The 21,482-nt window shown below is 37.4% G+C and overlaps 1 protein-coding gene across 4 annotated transcripts in view; it reads right to left on the reverse strand.

The window, feature by feature from the left end:
* The window catches only part of PRRG1 (proline rich and Gla domain 1), a 131,713-nt gene that overhangs the window by 57,135 nt on the left and 53,096 nt on the right, over positions 1–21,482 (reverse strand). For all 4 annotated transcript variants that reach the window (XM_072615189.1, XM_072615188.1, XM_072615187.1 and 1 more), the window contains one exon: positions 17,292–17,346. In XM_072615189.1, the coding sequence (XP_072471290.1) occupies positions 17,292–17,301 (10 nt within the window). In that variant the 5' untranslated portion in view covers positions 17,302–17,346. The remainder of the gene's footprint in view (positions 1–17,291; positions 17,347–21,482) is intronic.

A 21,482-nucleotide genomic window follows, 5' to 3' on the forward strand; every position in this document is an offset into this window, starting at 1 on the left:
TTAGTTGTGTCTATAGATCAGTGGCTACTCCATATTATCTAGGTCAGGAGTATAAATTCCATATGAGTCATACCCAGGATAATCAAGGCAGTAACTAGTTTAGCTTTGTTTCCCCAGAGGAAGAGGAAAGATGCTTAAAAGCCAGAGCATGAAACAAGTGGTTTAGGGGTAATGTGAGCTGTCTCTAGAGACAGAGGACAAGAAGTTCAAATCACCTCTATGTCCTTCCTTTATGTGGAAAGGGAGGGAGGGAGAGAGAGATTTAAAGGGAAAAGTTATGGGTTCAAATATGGGTAAAAGATTAAAAGCAATAATGGTTCAGAAAAAAGGTCATGCAGAATTTAAAGATTTGATAGCCATGAAATTTTAGTAGTAGAAGGAACTCCTAGACACCATTCAATCCAATCTTCTCATTTTATGAAAGAGAACCAGGTAAAACTGATTTACCCAAGATCACAAAGCAGTTATTAGCTGAGCTAGTATTAAAGAAAGGGAAAAATATATATCTAAGAGTTTAAAATGGAGAAGAAAAATTATTTTTGTATTTTCATCTGATTTTGAAATGGATGCTAGTGGCTGCATTCAAATGTGTTTTATCCATTGTTTCACCACCCACCAAATATTTAGCTACATTAAACTACATTAAACTTATAACTAGTATTATTTATTGCCACTTTGCAAATGGGGAAGGAGTGGAAAGTAAGCAGCTAGGTGGCACAGTGGATAGATTGCTGGGCCTAGAGTTAGGAAGACCTGAATCCAAATTCAGTCTTAGACCTTTACTAGCTATGGGACCTCAGGGAAAGTCATTTAACCCATTTGCCTCAGTTTCCTCATCTGTAAAATGAAGATAAAAATAGCACCTATCTCTTAGGGTTTTTGTGAAGATAAGTGAGATTATAGTTGTAAAGCACGTAACACTGTGCCTGATGCATAGTAAGCACTATGCAAATATTAGCTGTTACTAACATCTTTGTCATGATTACTATTATTGTTTCTTCTCAAATAGTACTAGGAATATAGTTTAAAAAGCTATCATTTTTTTTTTCAAAAAAACTGTTAAGTGGTAAATAATAAGCAGTATCTACTTAAAACCATCAGCAAACATGATATGTAATGGGGATAAGCTAGATGCATTTCCAATAAGATCAGGGATGAAACAAGGATGACCATTATCACCACTGTTATTCAATATGGTACTAGAAATGCTAGCTGTAACGATATGAGAAGAAAAAGAAATTGAAGGAATTAGAATAGGCAAAGAAGAGATTAAGCTATCACTCTTTGCAGATGATGTGATGATATACTTAGAGAATCCAAGAGAATCAAGTAAAAAACTACTTGAACTAATTAACAACTTTGACAAAGTTAGCAGTTACAAAATAAACCCACATAAATCATCTGCATTTCTATATATTACTAACAAAATGCAACAGCAAGAGATAGAAAGAGAAATCCCATTTAAAGCTACAGTAGACACTATAAAATTTTGGGAGTCTACCTGCCGAAACAAACCCAAGGACTATATAAACATAATTACAAAACACTTTTCACACAAATAAAGTCAGATCTAAGTTAAGTGGAAAAACATCAGTTGCTCATGGGTAGGCTGAGTTAATATAATAAAAATGACAATTTGGCCTAAATTAATTTATTTATTCAGTGCCATGCCAATCCAACTACCAGATAATTATTTTCCAGAGCTAGAAAAAATAATATCAAAATTCATCTGGAAGAACAAAAGGTCCAGAATATCAAGGGAACTAATGAAAAGAAATGCTAGGGAATTTGGCCCAGCCTTACCAGATCTCAAATTGTATTATAAAGCAGAAATCATCAAAACCACTTGGGAGTGGCTAAGAAATAGAAAGGTAGACCAGTGGAATAGGTTAGGTACTCAAGACACAGTAGTCAACGAATATGGCAATCTACTGCTTCATAAATCCAAGGATACCAGATTCTGAGATAAGAACTCACTATTTGACAAAAACTGCTGGGAAAACTGAATAACAGTATGGCAAAAAGTGGGCATAGACAAATGCCTGACACCGTACACAAGAATAAAGTCCAAATGGATACGTGATCTAGGTATAAAGACTGATATTATAAACAAACCAAGGGAGCAAGGAATAGTGTATTTGTCAGATTTATGGAGAATGGAGAAATTTTTGACCAAATAAGAGATACAGAACATTATGAAATACAAAATGGATAATTTTGATTACATTAAATTAAAAAGTTTTTGCACAAACAAACCCAATGTAATCAAGATTAGGAGAGAAGCAGAAAACTGGATAAGAATTTTTGTAACTAGTGTCTGCGATAAAGGCCTCATTTTTAAAATATATAGAGAACTGAGTCAAATTTGAAAGAATACAAGTCATTTCCCAATTGCTAAATGCTCAAAGGATATGAACAGGCAGTTTTCAAAGGAAAAAGTTAAAGCTATCTACAATCACATGAAAAAATGCTCTAAATCTCTATTGATTAGGAAGATGCAAATCAAAACAACTCTGAGGTACCACATCATACCTATCAGACTGGCTAACATGACAAAACAGAAAGATGATAAATGTTGGAGAAGATATGGGAGAACTGGAACACTACTCATTGTTGGTGGAGCTATGAGTTGATCCAATCATTCTGGAGAGCAATTTGGAATTATGTCCAAAGGGCTACAAAAATGTACATACCCTTTGACCCAGCAATATCACTTCTAGGACTGTATCCCAAAGAGATCATAAAAATGGGAAGGGGTCCCACATGTACAAAAATATTTTTAGCAGCTCTCTTTGGGATGGCCAAGAACTGGAAATTGAGAGGATGCCCATGAATTGGGGAATGGCTGAACAAGTAGTGGTATATGAACGTAATGGAATACTGTTGCACTATAAGAAATGATGAACAGGAAGACTTCAGAGAAACCTGTAAGGATTTATATGAACTGATGCTGACTGAAAGGAGCAGAACCAGAAGAAATTTGTACACAGCAACAACCACAGTGTGTGAGGAATTTTTCTGATAGACTTAGCCCATCACAGCAATGCAAGGACCTAAAAAATTCCCAATGGACTCTTGAGGCAACATTCCACCCACATTCAGAGAAAGAACTATGGAACTGGATCCTAGAATTAAGCAGACTATTTTCTCTTGTGTTATGTTTTGTTTTATGGTTTCTCCCATTCATTTCAATTCTTCTATGCAACATGACTAAGGTGAAAATGTAAAAAAAACAAAAAACAAAAAAAATTATTAAGTGATGTACAATTGTCTGATTTCATTCTAATCTCAAAGCTGAACTACCACCTTTGGGTCTCAATCAAGTGCAGCCTTTTACATTTGGCATACACGGAAAGACTGGATCAGACTACCATTGTTGAATTTGGGAAACAGAAATATAGAGAAAGGTGACCCATGTAGTCTCTAAGCTTCTATCAGGGCTAAATGCTTACAAGAAGAGAGAATAGAGAGTAAATCACCTGTGGGCAGTGAGCCAGGTAAGGCAGATGTGAATGTTCTTTAAAAACCATCCTCTGGAGTGGAGCCAGGATGACAGAGTAGAGATGGCAACCCATCTTAACCGTCTCAAGATTGCCTCCATACAACTTTAAAATATCATACTGAATTCTAGAGAAACAGCCAACAAAAGGTTGAGGTGGTATATTTTTCCAGCCCAAGACAATTTACGTCACCAGGAAAGGTCTGTATCACTGAAGTGGGGGCCAGCCCAGAGAGCAAGCAGCAGCAACACCAGCTTTGGGTCTTGTAGCAGCAGAAGTATCAGGAGCCTTCAGTCCTGAGACAGTAAAGGGATCAGACAACTTGTCAGAAAGAGATTAGAGGGGAACCTGAGCTGACACTGGGCACAGGACCAGCTGCTATTTGGCAACTAGACTGCCCATGAGAAGTAGTTGGTTGTAGTTCCAGAGCAGAAAGCTCACAAAGCAGTGGTTACCCTGATACCAATTCCAGGGCAGAGAGGGACACTGGTGCTTGAGGTTGCAGGGGACCAAGGGTCCTTCCTAGGTAAAGACCAGTGCACAGACCAGGAAAGCAGTGATGACATCTCTCTCGGGATAGCACCACTTTGGAAAAACCCAAAAGTTGCGGACTCCAGAATCAGTTCTGAAAATAGGAGGCAGCACGAAACAGCCTGAAGCTTGGAACAGTGCTTCACATAAGCAGAGTCCAATTGTAACATAATGTTCAAGTCAAGAAACAGGCTGGAAAAATGACCAAACAACCATGATGACAGGGAATATCAAGACACAAACTCACAAGACAATGATGTCAAATAGTTACAAGCAAAGTAAATTGGACACAAGCCAAACAAAAATTCTTGGAAGAGTTAAGGGATAGATAAAAATGGTTGAGGAAAACTGGAAAAAGAAATGAGAGTGATGCAAAAGAAATATGGAAAGAGGATTAACAGAAAAACCATTAAAAACACAAATGGACAATAGTAAAAGAGACACAAAAATTCACTGAAGAAAAGAACTCCTTAAAGAGCAAAATTGGCCAAATGGAAAAAGAGGTACAAAAAGCTCGCTGAATATATTAAATCATTAAAACTTAGAATTGGGTAAGTGGAAGCTAATGATATCAAGAAACAACAAAACAAAGTCAAAAGAATGAAAATAGAAGAAAATGTGAAATATCTCATTGGAAAAACAACTGACCTGGAAAACAGATTTGCAGAGATATAATTTGAGAATTATTGAACTCCCTGATAGCCATGATCAAAAGGAGCCTAGACAACATATTTCATTACAAAGAAAAGCTCCCCTAATATCATAGAACCAAAGAGTAAAGTAAAAACTACGAGAATCTACTAGTCATTGCCTGAAAGAGATGCCAAAATGAAAACTCCCAAAAACATTACAGCCAAATTCTTGCACTCCCAAGAGGAAAAAAATATTGCAAGCAGCCAGAAACAAGCCACACATGGAGTCAGGGTCACACAGGACTTAGCAGCTTCCATGTTAAAGGAGTAGAGGGCTTGGTATATGATATTCCAGAAAGCAAAGGAACTAGGATTATAATCAAGAATAAACCACCCAAGAAAAGAGTATAATCCTTTAGGAGGCAAAATGGACACAATGAAACAAAGGACTTTAAATCCCATTTCTGATGAAAAGGCCAGAGTGACATTCAAACACAAGATTTGAGAGAAGTATAAAAAGGTAAAATTGAAGAAGAAATCATAAGGGACTTAATGTTAAACTGTTTACATTCCTACATGGGAAGATGAAACATGTAACTCTTAAGAACTTTATCACTGTTAGGATAATTAGATGGAGTCTACAAAGGCAGAAGACAAGGGTGCAAATTGATTACGTTGGGATAATCTCAAAAAAAATAGATGTGGAAGGAAAAGGTTTTATAATGGAGGGGAAAATGAGGATTGGTGGAAAATGTTTGAACTTCACTCTCACCAGAACTGGTTCAAAGAAGGAAGAAAAAAATATGCACACCCTCAGTTGAATATAGAAATCTATTTTACTTAACAGGGAAGTAGGAGGGAAAGGTAGGGATTAGGAAGAAAAGGGGGAAAGTTATGAAAGGGAGAGTGGATTAAGGGTGGCAGTTGTCAGAAGCAAAACAGAGTTTTTGAGGCAGGACAGGATAAAGAGAGAAGTACAAAGAGAAAAAAATAGAATGGAGGAAAATATAAAGCAATCATAACTATGAATATGAATGGAATGAATTCATTGGAAAAAACTGAAGTAAATAGCAGAATGTGTTAGAAATGCTGCTTATAAGAAACACACTTGAAATGGAAAAGACACACAGAGTTAAAATAAGGACCTGGAGTTGAATCTATTATGCTTTAGCCCAAGTAAAAAAGACAGGGGTAGTAATCACGATCTTAGATAAAGTAAAAGTAAAAATAGACCTAATTGAAAGAGAAAATGCACCTAAACAGTACCTTAGACAATGAAGAAAAAAAATTTTGCAGCAATTTTCTCTGATATAGGTCTCATTTCTCAAATATGTAGGGAATCAAGCCAAATTTATAGAAACAAGAACAATTCCCTGATTGATAAAAGGTCAAAGGATATGAATAGTTTTAAAAAGAAAAAAAAATCAAAGCTATCTACAATCATATTAAAAAAAATTCTCTAAATTATTATTGGTTAGAGAAATGCAAAAATGCAAAATAAAACAACTCTGAGATACCAACTCATACCTATCAGATTAGCTAACATGATAGAAAAGGGAAATGACAAAGACTGGAGGGGATGTGGAAAAATTAGGACACTAATGCACTGGAGTTTTGAATTAGTCCTATCATTCTGGAGAACAATTTGGAACTATGACCAAAGGCTATAAAACTGTATATGCCCATTGACCGAACAATACCACTACTAGATACTAAATAGATAAAAGAAGAGGGAAAAGGACCTATTTGCACAAAAATATTTGTAGCAGTTCTTTTTGTGGTGGCAAAGAATTAGAAATTGAGAGGATGCCTAAGTTGTAGAGTATGATTGTGAAGGAGTACTATTGTGCAAAATGAATAGGATGATTTTAGAAAAACCTGGAAAAATGTATACTAATTGACGCTTGTTGCTGTGTTTGTCCTTAGTTCTCAAAGAGAACCGCGAAATCAAGATAATGACATGACTTGCAGTTGACTTTGATTTCAGTGAGGGAGGGCTGTGCAAGGTCACCAACCTCACCTGCTTCTCCTGAGCCATCTGGGACCAGGAGCCTGATATTCATCAGCAGGACTGGAGATGGACCAGAATGAAATGTGAGACCCTGGCACATTCAGGGTAAGGTCTTATCACATTCTCACTTTGAGTGAGATACACCCATTCAATAAATAGGCTTCTTTAAGTACTTACTCAAGGGATGGCCCCTTTAATAAAAAAAAAAAATCAAACTGGGAGGGAGAGACCCTCAGGGTTCCTGGGTAAAACAGAAACAGTTACTATTTAGTAATTATATTCACTCTATGCTAGGTGGGTGAGGGACTTGTCCAGTCCATGAGCTACAGAGTGAGTTGAGTTTAAGGTTTGGTCCTTGAGCAAGAAAAGTAAACCCAAAGGAAAAAAGGCAGCTTTTGGCCATGGAGTGTACCTTCCCCTAGATAGAACACCAGAGAAGAGAGAAGAGAAGAGGGGAGGGAAGGAAAGAAGGGAGAAGAGGGGAGAGGGGACAGAAGGGAAGGGGAGGAGAGGGGAGGAGAATAAATAGTTATAATAAATAAATATATATATTTGTATAATATAAATAATATTAAATAATAATTAAATAATAATATAAATAAATAAAAACCACATAGGATTTTTTAAATGATATTTGGGAGGCCATTAGGAACTCTACCACATTGACTTTATTGGGACTATTTGGTGGTAAAAGGCAGTAGGGATGGAACTTAAAAACTTAATTAAAAGCTTAATACTCCCCCAGGGACCTGAAATTGGGGAGATAGAAAAATATGGCATATATGCCCTAGAAGATTGCTTACAGAGATAAAAAAAGGTCCACCTCAGTTTAAAAAGGTTAGAGAGCAAGCAGTGTCATTTGCATTTTTTAATCTTAAAAAAATTTTTTGTAAGTGATGACTTTCTGGGAGAAGAAGGGATATAGGGGAAATTGAGGTGATATAAAATTTTTTAAGATGATATAAATTTTTAAAAAGAAATTCAGGAAATTTCAAGTCTTCCTGATACCATATTCAGGATACTATACATTCAATTACACTGCCTTTCATGGGTTACCATGGTCAAAGAATTAATTATCCAGTGGCCAACCCATTGATGGGTTTGCCCTTAGATTAGTCTGAGAGTTCCAGAGCTTATACTGTAACATAAGCCTTCTGAGAATCCCACACAGAATAAAGTCCTAGAATATCACACTTGGGCAGTTAGCTGGTGCAGTAGATAGAGTGCAAGGTGTGGAGTCAAGAAGACCTGAGTTTAAATCTGGCCTCAGATACTCATTATCTGTATGACCCTGGGTAAGTCACTTAATTGGTTTGCCTCAGTTTCCTACATCTATAAAATGAACTGGAGCAGGAAATGGCAAACCACTCCATTATCTTTGCTAAGAAAATCCCAAATGGATTTAGACAAAACTGAAACAACAATAATCACACTTGCAGAGGACTAAAAATGACCAGAGAAAGTTTTTATCTTTGAAAAAAAGGCAAACATTTGTCAGCAATAGCTCAAATCACATTTCAAAGTTTCCTTTATCATGCTGAATATTCTAAAAAATTGTCACCTAAAAAAAAAAGCTTACTGAATATTCAACAAATAATAAGCTACATGACAAATTCAACATAAAAGTAGTTAGGATTTTTCAATCAGCCTTCCAGTGTTAGGGGTAAAGTTAACTTTAAAAATAGTTTGACTTGGACGTTGGCACAAGAAGGCTGTCACCAGTTTAGTTCACTGGAATTCTACATAATACATCAATATTTAACCAACGAATTGTTTTTCAAGTTGTTCCAACAATTTTTGGTGATGTTTTATAGAAAAACTGATTTTAACATATGCCCAATTACAACAGAATCTTTCACTAAAAAAAAGAAGAAAAACATTGCAGCTGTATGACTGAAAAGATGAAGTCTCTGACAAAGACATCTTGGGACAGAAAACTGCACAAAAACAATTCTACTCAAGAGGGAGCATAAAAGAGTAAGTCACTTTCAGAAAACTTTTCTAAGAACTCAGTGGCTTTCTGGATAATGTAACCCTGTAGAGAAGACAACTTTTATCATTTCTTCTGGAATGCCTAAATTGCCCAGGGAGAAAATGAAAAGGTTGTTACTTAGCCATCCTTGGCAACCTTACAATTAGTAACTAATGCCTAGTTACTTACTGTCTTATCTTTTTGGTCTTAGCAAAAAACGAAGAGAAAGAATAACTCACTTCATGGTTATTCAGCCCCTGTGAGGAAAAGTAGCCTCCAGTGTGCCATTAAGTAGGCATATAGGGCAGAACCCTGTGGATAGAATGTGCCACAGCTGATAGAACCCTAGGTCTGGAGTCAGGAAGACCAAAATTCAAATCTGGCCACGGACACTTAGTAACTCTTTTACAACTGAAGAAACAAAAACAAACAGAGGTTAAGTGACTGCAGCAGCGAGCACCCTGACATAACACAGGAGGGTCTGCTGTACAGGTTCTTAGATCTGCCTTTCTAAAAGGAAAGCAACTTTTGAGGGGTCAACAATTTTCTTTAATTACATTCACCAACAGAATAAATAAAGCAGGGAAATAAAGACCAACAGGCAGGACTTCTGCCTGACCCAAAGCAATACATACATCACAGACCAACAGACAGATCCAACTGTCTTTCTGTTACATACCTACATAGTTACCAGAGAGAGAAGCACTAGCATCTGTGTTTTCAAACAAGGGGATGGCTACGCAGAGTCTCATCTGGCACATGAACCTTCCTCCAAGCCCCCAAAGCAAAAAAACCTCACCTCATCTCAGTGTGTGTGTGTGTGTGTGTGTGTGTGTGTGTGTGTGTGTGTGTGCATGCACATGGGTATATACAGATATGTATGTACATATGTGTATATATGTATGTGTGCACATATGTGTGTATATACATACATATATACGTGTATACGTGTATATGCATGTATATATGTACATGTGCCAGAAGGCATCACAACCCTGGACCCCGTGTCTCATTAACAATTAACAAAAAGTGTGGGCCTTCCTACAAAAAACAAGGCTCTCCTAATCAAGCTTCCCCCAATGGGTTCCACTTGAGGCCTATTAATGGGAGGAGAAGATCTTTCCTTAACACAAATCTCATTCACATTACAGTGACTTGCCCAAATTACACAGGTAGTAAGTGTCTGAGCTATTCCAAACTGCAGGTTTTGAGGATGCCATGGCTATTATCTTTGTTCATATATCACAGAATTTTGAGTGGGAGAAGGGACTCATTTTATGAACTAGGAAACTAAGATCCAGAGAATGAAAAGGACTTGCTCACAGTCACAAAGACTGAAATTTACAGCCCAATATACTGGCTGTAATTGTGGTGATCTTTCCAATATATTAAAATATTTCTAGAGTCCTCATTTTATAAGCCATGAAACTTTAATGGCTTCTGTTCAGCCACGTTCTAGGTGTGTTAAACAATTATCTTTATGAATATAGTTCTATTATGCAGGAAGGGGGCTGCCAAATGGTCTCTCCCTTCCTTAATTTCTTATAGCACAAAAGCATTCCATCACATTTATATAACATTTCTTGTCCAACCTCATTCAAGAATTTATGGATACTTCCATAATTAGTGTCCTCTAAAAGAGATAAAAATATTTTTGTATTTTCTCAAATATTTTGTATTTATTTTGCTTAGGACCAATCTCTCCCGAATTTACTCTCCCTCTAGTACTCCTACTCCCTTCTCCCTTTCCTCCCCCTGCCCCTGTTTCTCTGTTGAGTGATATGCATTTCTGTACCCAAATGTGGGTATTCTTTCCTTCTTTGCCCAGTTCAGGTGGTGGTGAGATTCAAGTATCAGCTGTCCATCCTCCCCTTTTTGTTTGCATTAAGATTTATTTATGTACCCTGATTATGAGAGATAATTTCCCCTGACTTTCCTTTTCCTGACTCCCCCGCCTCTGCTGCCATTCCTTTTCCTTTTTCTATTTCTCTCTTAAAATTGAGATAAAATAGAACCATTGCCAAGCTTTGTGTAATTAGACTCCTTCTATGACCTCTTATAATGATAGGGCTCATAGGGGAGATATGTATTATTTCCCCATATTAGAATGTAAGTAGTTTATCAAATTCACTTAAACTGCCTTAGTTTCCTCAACTGCAGAACAGGGATGATAAAAGCATCCAATTCCCAGGGTTATTGCAAGGACAAAATGAGATATTTTAAAAACACTTAGCACAGTGCCTGCCATATAATAGGTAATATATCAATGCTAGCTATGATTAATGTCTTTTAGTATTTTTCATTCCTGTTTACCTTTTTATGTTTCTCTTAACACTTGTATTTGAAGAAAAGTTTTCTACATAGCTCTGGTCTTTTTTTTTTTTAAATCAGGAATGTATGGAAGTTCTCTATATCATTAAAAGTCTATTTCTCCCCCATAGGATTTTACTTGGTTTTTGCTGGATATGTTACTCTTTGCCTTCAGGAATACTGAATTCTAAACTCTTTATTCCTTTATGATGTTAGAAGCTAAATCATTTTTTATCTTGACTATGGTCTTGAATTTTTCTTTTTGCACCTTTGCAAAATCTTTTTTTTTAACCTAGAGGCCCTGGATTTTTATTACAATTTTCTTAGAAGTTTTTATTTTAGGGTTTCTGTTAGCAGATGACTACTTTGCCCTGGTTTGAAGAGATCGGAATAGCTTTTTTTTAAAATTTCTTGAAATACATTATCTAGGTTCTTTTATTGGTCATAGCATCCCAAGAGCTTAATGATTCTTAATATTTTTCATCTCAATCTGTTTTTGAGGTGAGCTATTTTGCTATGAGATACTTCATATTTTTTTTATTTTTTCCCCTATCTTTTGAATTTGCTTCAGTATTTATTATTGACTCATGGAGTCATTGGCTTCTATTTGGGTCATTATAATTTTCAGAGAATTTGTTGGCCGGGCAAGATTTGGTACCTCCAATGTCAAGCTTTTAGTAAGCTTTCCAATTCTATCTTCCATAGCTCTCATTTATTTTCTATATTTTTTCTCTAGAATTCTTATTTAATTCATAAAACCATTTTAAACGCTTTTAAAAAAAACCCTTGCTTCGTCTGCTAGTTGAATTTTTCTTTGAGGCACTACTTGTAGATATTTTGGAGTAATTCTAAATCATCCTAAACGCAAATCATAATAGCTTTTTATGGTGGGATTTTTTCTTCTTTGTTTCCTCATTTTTCCAATCTCCTTTCTGACTTCAAGCTTGCTGTTAGGCCTGGGCTCTATGCACTTCTGGAGGGAAGGTTTGGGCTGATCCTGCTGCTTTCTTGGGGGTACTGAGTGTTGTGTTATTCCAAGATCTCAGGAACCATTCAGGCTGTGGATCTGCAAACTTTCAGTGTTCCCAAAGTAGTCTGATCTAGCACAAAATCTGGTTACTGAGTTCTGCAAATCCCTGATCTGGCTTTGGTTCTGAACAGCAGCCCAACTGTTGCTTGACACAATCGCTATCCAACAGCGCGAAAGCATTGCTGGTACTAAGTCACAGAACTGTAGAATTTCCTCTGGTCTAGGATTACTATTCTGGTTATTCCTCTAGGCTAGAAGCTAGAACTTAAACACAGCTGTTCCTGGTGTTGGAGTTACCCTGTTGCTGCCTGAGGTTGAAATTCATGCTCTCAGCCGAGAACCTGCAGCACTTTCTTTCCTTGGAATGCCACAACTTGGCATAGGGTCTCCCTTTTTGCAGACCATTCCTGCATTTGGGGCTTAGGTGACAAAGCTGCTGGTTGGCACCTGTTCATACTGAGCCCCAGTGTGGGTTTGGAACCTGCTGCTGCCCTAGTACTCAGTGGAGTGCTTGTCAAACAATGTACTTCTGGTCAAACCCCATCCCCAGTGTCAGCAGACTTTCCTTTCTGCTTCTCTATGACTTTTTCTTGGATTTCCCCATCAGGATTCAGTCTGGTACATTTCAGTCTAGTACACGTTTACAAGATCTTTTTTGGGGGGTGGGTGGGAAATCAGCTGTATTGCTTCCTGCTACTTTGCCATCTTGGATCTAGCAATATGGTCTTGAAACAGAATTTATTAGTGTATCCTTCTCAGGAGAAGAAAGTCATTATACCCACATTGATTTCATACATGACTATTTTATGTACACAACTGTTAGAATATGATGCACCTCAGAGAGTAGTGCCTTCCCCATGTCTGGAAGTCTTAAGACAGAAGCTACTTGTAGATAAGGTTCGTGCTTTCAGTATGGGTTGCAGTATTTTATCTATATGGTTGTTTCCAGGTCTAAATCTCTGTCTATTATTTACTAGGTAAGTAAAGGTTCAATAAATATGAAAAATGGATTTCACATGCCCAAAGAGTAGATGGACAAAGGCTGACCATGGGCAACAATGATCGCCTGATGAGAAATTCCAGATACTTACTCTACTTCTAATATATTCTCTTTTGGTTGGTTTTTATGGACTTAATTTACAATCTCTTACATGACCATAAAAACATGGAATGATTTTTATAGCATATTTCTTCAAACCAAATATCCCATGAAATGCTTCTGGTTGCCTTTAAACACACAATAAAACCACCTGTCTTAGGTCCTTTATTTGCCTTGAATCTGTAAGCAAATCTTCCACATGGCTACCTATGCCTTCTAATTTCATTTGGAGTGAAAGTGTCAGAACTTAGTATGATTAAATAGTATGCATACTTTCTGGCCACCGGACAAAGATCTCACATTTGGAATGCCAACTGTTAAGACCGTATTAAGGGGTAGTCTACAAACAGTGATTCTTAACACTTCAGTGTTATTGGTAAGAAAGACGGTGGTCATGCAAAATGAAGTGTCCTTTTGAATCGTTTCCTAATTTGTCACAGCCAAAAGACACATCACCAAGAAGTCTGCTTACCAGTAATGAGCCTCTGTATATTTAGTTTACTGGTCATCACAAACAGACATAGTCTCAGACCCCAACGAAAGCCTTTTAAGTGTGGTAGACCCTGCTGAGGATTGCTCCCTGGTAGCAAAACCTATCACGAGATCTTTGTACTAGCCTTCCTTCATGCCTAGCATACTCTCTTTTCTTATCTCCAACTGTTGGAATCCCTGGATTTCCTTTAAAACTCCAAGTGTATGAGGACATTCCAGATCCCTCCAAAGGCTTGTTCATTCCTCTCCAAAAGCATTTATATAGCACCTACTATGTACCAGGCACTAGGCTACATGCTTTGCAAACATTACATCATTTGATCTTCACAACCATCCTGAGAGACTAGTATTTTTATTATTCTCATTTTACAGCTGAGGAAACTGAGATAAAGAGGTTAGGTGACTTGCCCAGGGTCATCTAGTTTGCACTTAGCATAAATATGTATAGGATTATATAGGATATTATATGGGATAAACACTTATTCTCTTCCTTTCCCCCACTCTAGTATTCAAGTCCTTGTTCTGTTAGCTAGGAAGAGGGAAGGTATCTTCATCAGAAACCCTAAGCCAAGCAGCAATGAAAACTCTTAGGAAAAATGGCCAAAGAAGTGGCCCAACTCCAGCAAAATTGTGGGTGCAGGGATTCGTAGGACTAAATCAGAATCCCTAGAGTTTCTGCCAATGAGTGTACCCCACCCACTGATGGAAGAAACCCAACATTAGACTAATCTGTTTTCTCCTACCCAAAGAAACAAACACTGAAAATGTGAGTCTTGAGAACAGACAGTAATGAATTCATCTTGGCAGCTTCCCAGAGGATAAAGAATACTGTTTTTCACAGAATAAATAATTTAAAGTAGTTCAATCTCTTCTTTGTTTCATTCAACAGCCTGAAATTACTTAATAAGAGCTGAAGTCAGAAACTCCTGCAATCATGTTAGTCAAAGAAATCCTACAACATAGTTGTTTTAATATTACTTTGCTATTAGATGTCAGCGAGACCAACAAGCATGTATTAAGCAGCTAGCAGGTGCCAAGCACAGTGTGACTAGGGATACAAAGACAAAAATGAAATAATCCCTGCCCTCAGAAGCTTTGCTTCTCTCAGGGAAACAACATGTCCACATACAGGAATATGCAAAATAAATATAAGAAGCAGGAGACTGAAAAAATGGAGGAAATGATAAGAGAGAGCAAGCATAGCATGAACCTCCCTTTTAACTGACGCAAACAAAGGAGGATTGAACACACACACACACACACACGAATTTGGTGTTAAAAAATGCATTCAAGTCAACGGGGAAAACAGGAATGGAGAGAAAGCAGTTTCAGAGTTAAGGGAGAATTGAAAAGGGAATAATTAAAAGCAAAATAAACTTAACTACAGAAGACTGATGGGGGAAGGGAGAGAAAGAGTAGAACAGGACCAGACAACTCTAATTATAGATTACTAGCATGAATTTTATTCCCTCTGTTTCAACATCCTATTTTGTTTTGTAAAGAAGGGAAAGGGAGGCAAAGAGAGGAAAATTAACACAGCTATCAATCACAACCATGAGTGTAAACAGGATAAAGTCATCCATAACACAGGAAGGTAGTGAGTGGCACAGCTTAGAAAGCAGAATCCAGCCATTTATGGCTTACAAGAAATTCACTTGAAACATAAAGATTCAAATGGGGTTCAGTCGAATCTTTTTCATTTCAGATGAGTTTTAAAAAGTCGAGGTAGTAACCATGATCTCAGATAAGACAATACAAACACACAGAAGAAATAAGGAAACTACAATAGGAGGAAATTACAATATGCTTAATGGGTCAATAGACAATGAAATAAAAATCAATGTCAAATATGAATATATGCCAAATAACACTGTATATAAAAATTTCAAGCAAAACTTCATTAAATTACAAGGAGCAACAAACAGCAAAAAAAAAAAAAGAATGATCCTCCTTTCAGAAAAAAAAGTCCAACAAAATTATACAAGAAAGAGAAAACAAACAGAATTTTGGAAAAGTCACGTATATTAAGCCTCTGGTAATTACTAAATGGGGATCACGAAGAATATACGTAATTCTTAATTCTGTATGGCAGTTGTACTACAAACCCGATCATATCGCTAAGGCACAAAGAATTCACAAACAAATACAGAAAAGCAAATATATAAAACATTCTTTACTAATCAGAACAGAATAAAAACTGTAGTCAGCAAGGTACACTTGAAGACAATTCAAACTTAAATGGATACTAAGTAATATAATCCTAAAAAAGTGTGGACCAAAGAATGAATTATAGAAACAACAAAGAGTTTTATCAAAGAAAAACAGCAAGAAGACAACAAACTGGAACTGTTTGGATCTAGCCAAAAAAGGAAGGGGGAAATTTACCACTGTAATCAAAACCTTTTGTGTAAACCAAAGAAGCAGGTGTCATATCTCAAGAGCAGTAATCACCAAAACCATTGAGCTCTAATTAAAACACCGCAAAACTATTCAATGGAACATATTAGGTGAACAAGATCAAGAAGTCATCTAGCTTAGGGGCACACCATTTGATAAACCCAAAGCCACTATCTACTAGAGTAAGGAATCTAGTCTAGAAAAAATGCTCAGAAAACAACAAAACAGTCTGGTATGTTAGTCTAGTCTCATCTAAGACTCTTTACAGCAAATTTCTCTCATAATGATCTGATAGCCAAGAAATATAGTTAATATTCATAAAGTAAACAAAGTGTTTAAGTTTTGGAAAGCACTTTACCTAAACTATCTCATTTGATATTCAAAACCACTTCATGAAGTAGGTATCACTATTATCCCCATTTTACAGATGAGGAAAACTAAGGCTCAAGAGAGATTAGGTGATTTATCCAGGCTCACAGAACCAGCAAGTATTTGAGATGGACCACTATCGTACTATTGGTGGGACCGTGAAGTTGGCCAAATATTTGGGAGGACAAAGAAAGGCATGAAAGAGGTATATGCACAAAAATATTTTTATATGGACATGAAGTATTAAGACCTGAGTTTGAATCTCACCTCTAACACTAGCTGTGTGACCCTAGATAAGTCACTTTCCTCCCTGAACCTTAGTTTCCTCATCTATAAAACAAGCAAAATAATAGCATCTATCTCATGAGGCTGCAGTGAGAATCAAGGGCAATAATGGATGTAAAGCACAGGAAACTTTAAAGTGCTACAAATGCGAGGTACTGTTATTCTATGGTGATGAATATTTAGCCAAGAGCTCTTCAATACAAGATAAGCAAATATGTCATTTCCTTTGGACCCAGGATAAAAATAAAACCAACTAAACAAAATCTGAGGGGAAGAGTTGTTTTGAACCAGGCCCAGGATTAGTTTAAAATCCCTCTTTCTCCCTTCATCAATAACTGCAATGGTGGCTCTCCAAAAGGGAAAAAAATGAAAGCGGAGGAGGGAAAAGGGAGGAGTATTTCCACTCCTTTGTAGGAGGAGACAATCAGCAGAAGCTGTTTCTTTAGTTGCATGCGGTTTGCTCCAGGTCATTTATTTCATATACTTGGGTTGGGCTGAGGTTGAATTTACGCACTCAGGTATAAACCTTGTGACACAAAAGAAGAACAAAAAAGTTCCCACAAAAGAACTTGGCATTAAAAATAGAATTGTTCCACCTGGGGTTAAGTTAATCCTAAAATAACTTGCAACATTAACACCACCTAAAAGTAAAGAGTAACTTACCCCTCTCCATGTCTTTTCTCTTTGGTTTTAGGTAGGCCCTTGGATGGTAATGATCCTGTATAAAACATGATATAAACACATGATCAGTTTTGCAAAGGTTATTTGTGAATTAGGATGAGTTTCCTAAAATCCAGATTCTTATACAGCAAATGTGACTGTGTCCTTTCGGTCTTTTTTCAAACCGTTTGATCTTAATATTAATCTTTTCTTTATGATGTAAATACAAGAGACAAATTGTGTAAACCTTGGCGCAAAGTTGATACTTCTCCTCTGGACAGATTTCTTCTCCAGCCTCCACTCTCTACTCCCTGCCCCTAAGCTGAAGTAGGAAGGAAGGGAGGGAAGGAGGAGGGGAGGGAAGGACGGAGGGAGGGAGGAAAGAAGGAAGTTACCCTACCACTCTACTTACCTCTCAGCTGTGGAAAATGCCTAGAGATCCCAGGTACAGTTTAAATTCCTGTATATTCTCCTTCAACTTGTCTGTCCCTTGGACAAATACAGTTCAATTCTCTATTAAGTTTAATGTATCTTCTGCCATTAACTAAAAGCATCACCCTCTGGGATGTTAATGAAATTGACAGTCATGATTAAGCACAGCATTCTATGCAAGTTATCACTAATAAATTATCTAATTTAATGATTAGACAAGCAGTATGGCGTATTGGATAAAATCCAGCTGGGAGTCAGGAAGATCTAGGTTGACATCCCTAACTCTGACACATACTGGCTCTGTGGCCCTAGTCAACCCAGACCATAAATTGCAGATTGCTACAGATTGCATTACTAAAGCTGGTTTCCTCTTTACACCCATGAAATCATGCAAAATAAAGTCTTTAATGATCACAGAATTAACAGAGGACAAAGAATAAAATACTTAAAACACACAAATACAAAAGTATGCAAGAGTAAAAAAATCCTTCTCTGTTTAATTTTTCGCAAAGGCATGAACAAAACATACACAGGTTGAAAAACTTAAAAGTGGTCTTACTCACTTGAACAGCACTGAACCCTTAATGAAGACAGGAAACAATCAATTAACTAGCAATTTTTGGTGGGGTACCAGCCATTACTGGATACTTTAAGGGTAATAAAAGAAGCATAAGACATGGTCTCTGCCCACAAGTTTATGACTTACATGAAGATAAGTAACGTGCCTATAGGAAGCAGTTAGAGGCTAAAACAATATAAATTGCGCTAAACGGCATAGTAGGAGCTGTCAAATAAAAAATGGACTAGACACAGGCATTCTAAGTCCTGGTCTTGTCAGTAACTGGCTATTTGACTTTGGGCAAATAAAACTCTTTGGACCTTGGTTTGCTTATGTGTAAATTAAAGGAATTAGCCTATTTCCTTTTTCCCCAGAACATGATAGTGCATCTTCAGTAAAGGTACTAGCATCAAATGGGGCAGCTAGGTGGTGCAGTGGATAGAGCACCAGTGGATAGAGCACCAGTGAGTGCAGGAGTCAGGAGGACCTGAGTTCAAATCTCACCTCAGACACTTGATACTCACTAGCTGTATACCCTTGGGCAAGTCACTTAACCCTAACTGCCTCATCCTGGGTCATCTCCAGTCATCTGATGAATATCTGGTCACTGGATTCAGATGGCTCTGGAAGAGAATTGAGGCTGGTGACCTGCACAGCTCTCCCTCACTCAAAACAAAGTCAAGTGCAAGTCATGTCATCATTTCTCTGATGGCAACAAAGGACCAACACACACACACTAGCATCAAACATAAACTTTTTGGTAAGGCTTTTACAATCCTTCCCAATCTGGTCCCAATTATCTCTCCAGCCTCTGTGATGCCATTAAACAGGCTTTCTCTCTGATCCTCACATATGGCACTTCATCTACCACATCTATGTCTTTGCACTGGCCATTTCCCAAGTCTGGAATGTACCCCCTCCTCACTCCTCAATGAGTTCCTTGTCTTCTTTCTAGACACAACTCAAGTACCACTATCTATGTGAAGCTTTTTCTGATGTCCCCTAATGGAAGTGCCCTTGACCACAAACTAACATGTAATTAACAATGTAGTTCTGATTTATATTGAGAGATGCAGCATAATATATAACCAATAAAGGAATGACCTCAGTGTCAGGAAGATGTTAGTTCAAATCCCATCCTAGATACTTAATTCGCTGTTATCTTAAAGTAGATGGGGTTTGGTACCCAAATGTTAGAGTAGGGTTGAGTAAAGCCATAGGTGGCCTGGAAGCTAAAAGTTCAAATTTGAGGTTATATATACAGTACTGGCATACACAGTGATGAATGTTTCAGTCCTAAAGCAAAAATGGTTTTCTCCTGAAAAGCTGGCCTAAAAAAGGGTAAGAATTTGTCCATTCCTCCCTTGTGAATTTTTTCAAGAGTGGCCTCCTTCTGAAGAGCAGGGGGCTGGATTAGCACAAGATGGTCACAATTACCTTTGACTTAGCAGCTACAGTGGTACCAGCGTAAAGATATAAAACCTACCCTGATCAGAACTATCTAAACATAGATGAGAAGGAAAAATCATTCTGCCTGTCTGCACAAGATTTTATGTTTTGCAACATGCTTTCCATATACTATGCTTCATTTGACTTTCCATAGTAAGTTACTTAAAGTAGGGAGTAAAAATGATTTATTTGAAATAGATGAGGAAACTGAGGATTACAAAGTTTCCATTTGTCATGAAATTGAAAGGTTACAAAAGTGGCCATCAGAACTAGAACCCTATTTGCCTCAGTTTCCTCATCTATAAAATGAGCTGGAGAAGGAAATGGCACATCACTCTGGTATCTTTGCCAAGAAAACCCAAAGAGGGTTCACGAAGAGTCAGACATGACTGAAAAACAACAGAAAATAACAAATATGCCAGGCGCCGTGCTAAGCATTTTGTAGTTATTTTCTCATTTGATCCTCACAACCCTGGTGAGGAGGTGCTATTATCATCCCTTTGTGACAGATAACGAAACTGAAGGAAACATAGGGGAAATGGCTTGACCAAAGTCACACAGTGTATGAGGCTGGATTTGAACTCAGGTCTTCCTGACGGTAGACCCAGAGCTTTATCTCCTGTGCCAATTTTCTTGAGGTACTCTGTAAGGAAGTGAACCCTGGCCTCCTTGCTGTCTTCTTACACTCTTATCTTCTGACTGAATTCTCATTGGCTGTCCCCAGTAACTGGAATTTTCTCCTTCCTCATTCCCAACCTCTGGTTCCATTCAAGTCTCAGCTAACATCCTACCTTTTAGAAGAAGCTTCCCTCTGTTGATTATTTCTAAAGTATCCTGTATATATCCTGTTTGTATAAAGTTGTTAAAAATATATCTTTTGTTTTTCTGTCTCCCCTGTATCCCTCTGATATCCCCAAAAAATCCCAAAGAAATCACTTACCAAAGATTAAAAAAAAAAAACCAATTAGCAAAACTGATCAAATACATTGAAAAAAAATCTGAAAATATAAGCAGTGTAGATCAATGTCATACTGTAATAACACTGAAGAAGATAATGCTACGCACAAATGGACTGGAAGTGAAAAGGAGAAAGAAAGGCGGAGAAAAAATATGCAACTCTCAAGTCCTTCACATAAGATTAGGAAACTTCCAGAATTCAAACTTCTGCTAAAATTTCTTTTGGCTGCCTGCAATAAACTCTGTTATTACTCTAAAATCAATGAGTTTGCTCCCTTAGTGGCATATCTAATGCACCCTCAAGATTTTCTCCCTGTATTCCTAAGGCCAAGAATTAATTATTACCTGCTCATGAGTCAGCCTCTACAGAGATTCTCATGTACCCTAGCCAGCGTGGAAACTGATCTTTTTCCCCAATGAATGTGAAAAACTGAGAATAAGCCATAATGAGAGAAGAAAGGAAAACTGAGACCCTTACAAAGCACATATAGGATGTGGTGTGGTAGGAGCAGGGAAGAGAAAAGCCTAGTCCAAGAGAAGCTGAAGTGTTCTGACAAGCTCTCTACAAAAGATGCTTTCATTTTAATCTCCTTCCTGAAGTCATGGTCCTTGTTGAGAATGAAGGACAAACAGCAAGCTGTGAGTAGTAGTAGCAGCCCCACTGGGGAACTGTCTAGTTCCAGCTGAGCAACGCAGCTCCCTCCTTCCTTCCTTTCCTTTTTTCCCTTCTTCCCTCTGTCCTGGTAGGGAATCATACTCTTACCTATGGGTGCTCTGCCCAAAGGAATATAAATTTT

The sequence above is a fragment of the Notamacropus eugenii genome, chromosome 5 (genome assembly GCF_028372415.1).
Source record: "Notamacropus eugenii isolate mMacEug1 chromosome 5, mMacEug1.pri_v2, whole genome shotgun sequence".
Classification (NCBI taxonomy): Eukaryota; Metazoa; Chordata; class Mammalia; order Diprotodontia; family Macropodidae; genus Notamacropus; species Notamacropus eugenii.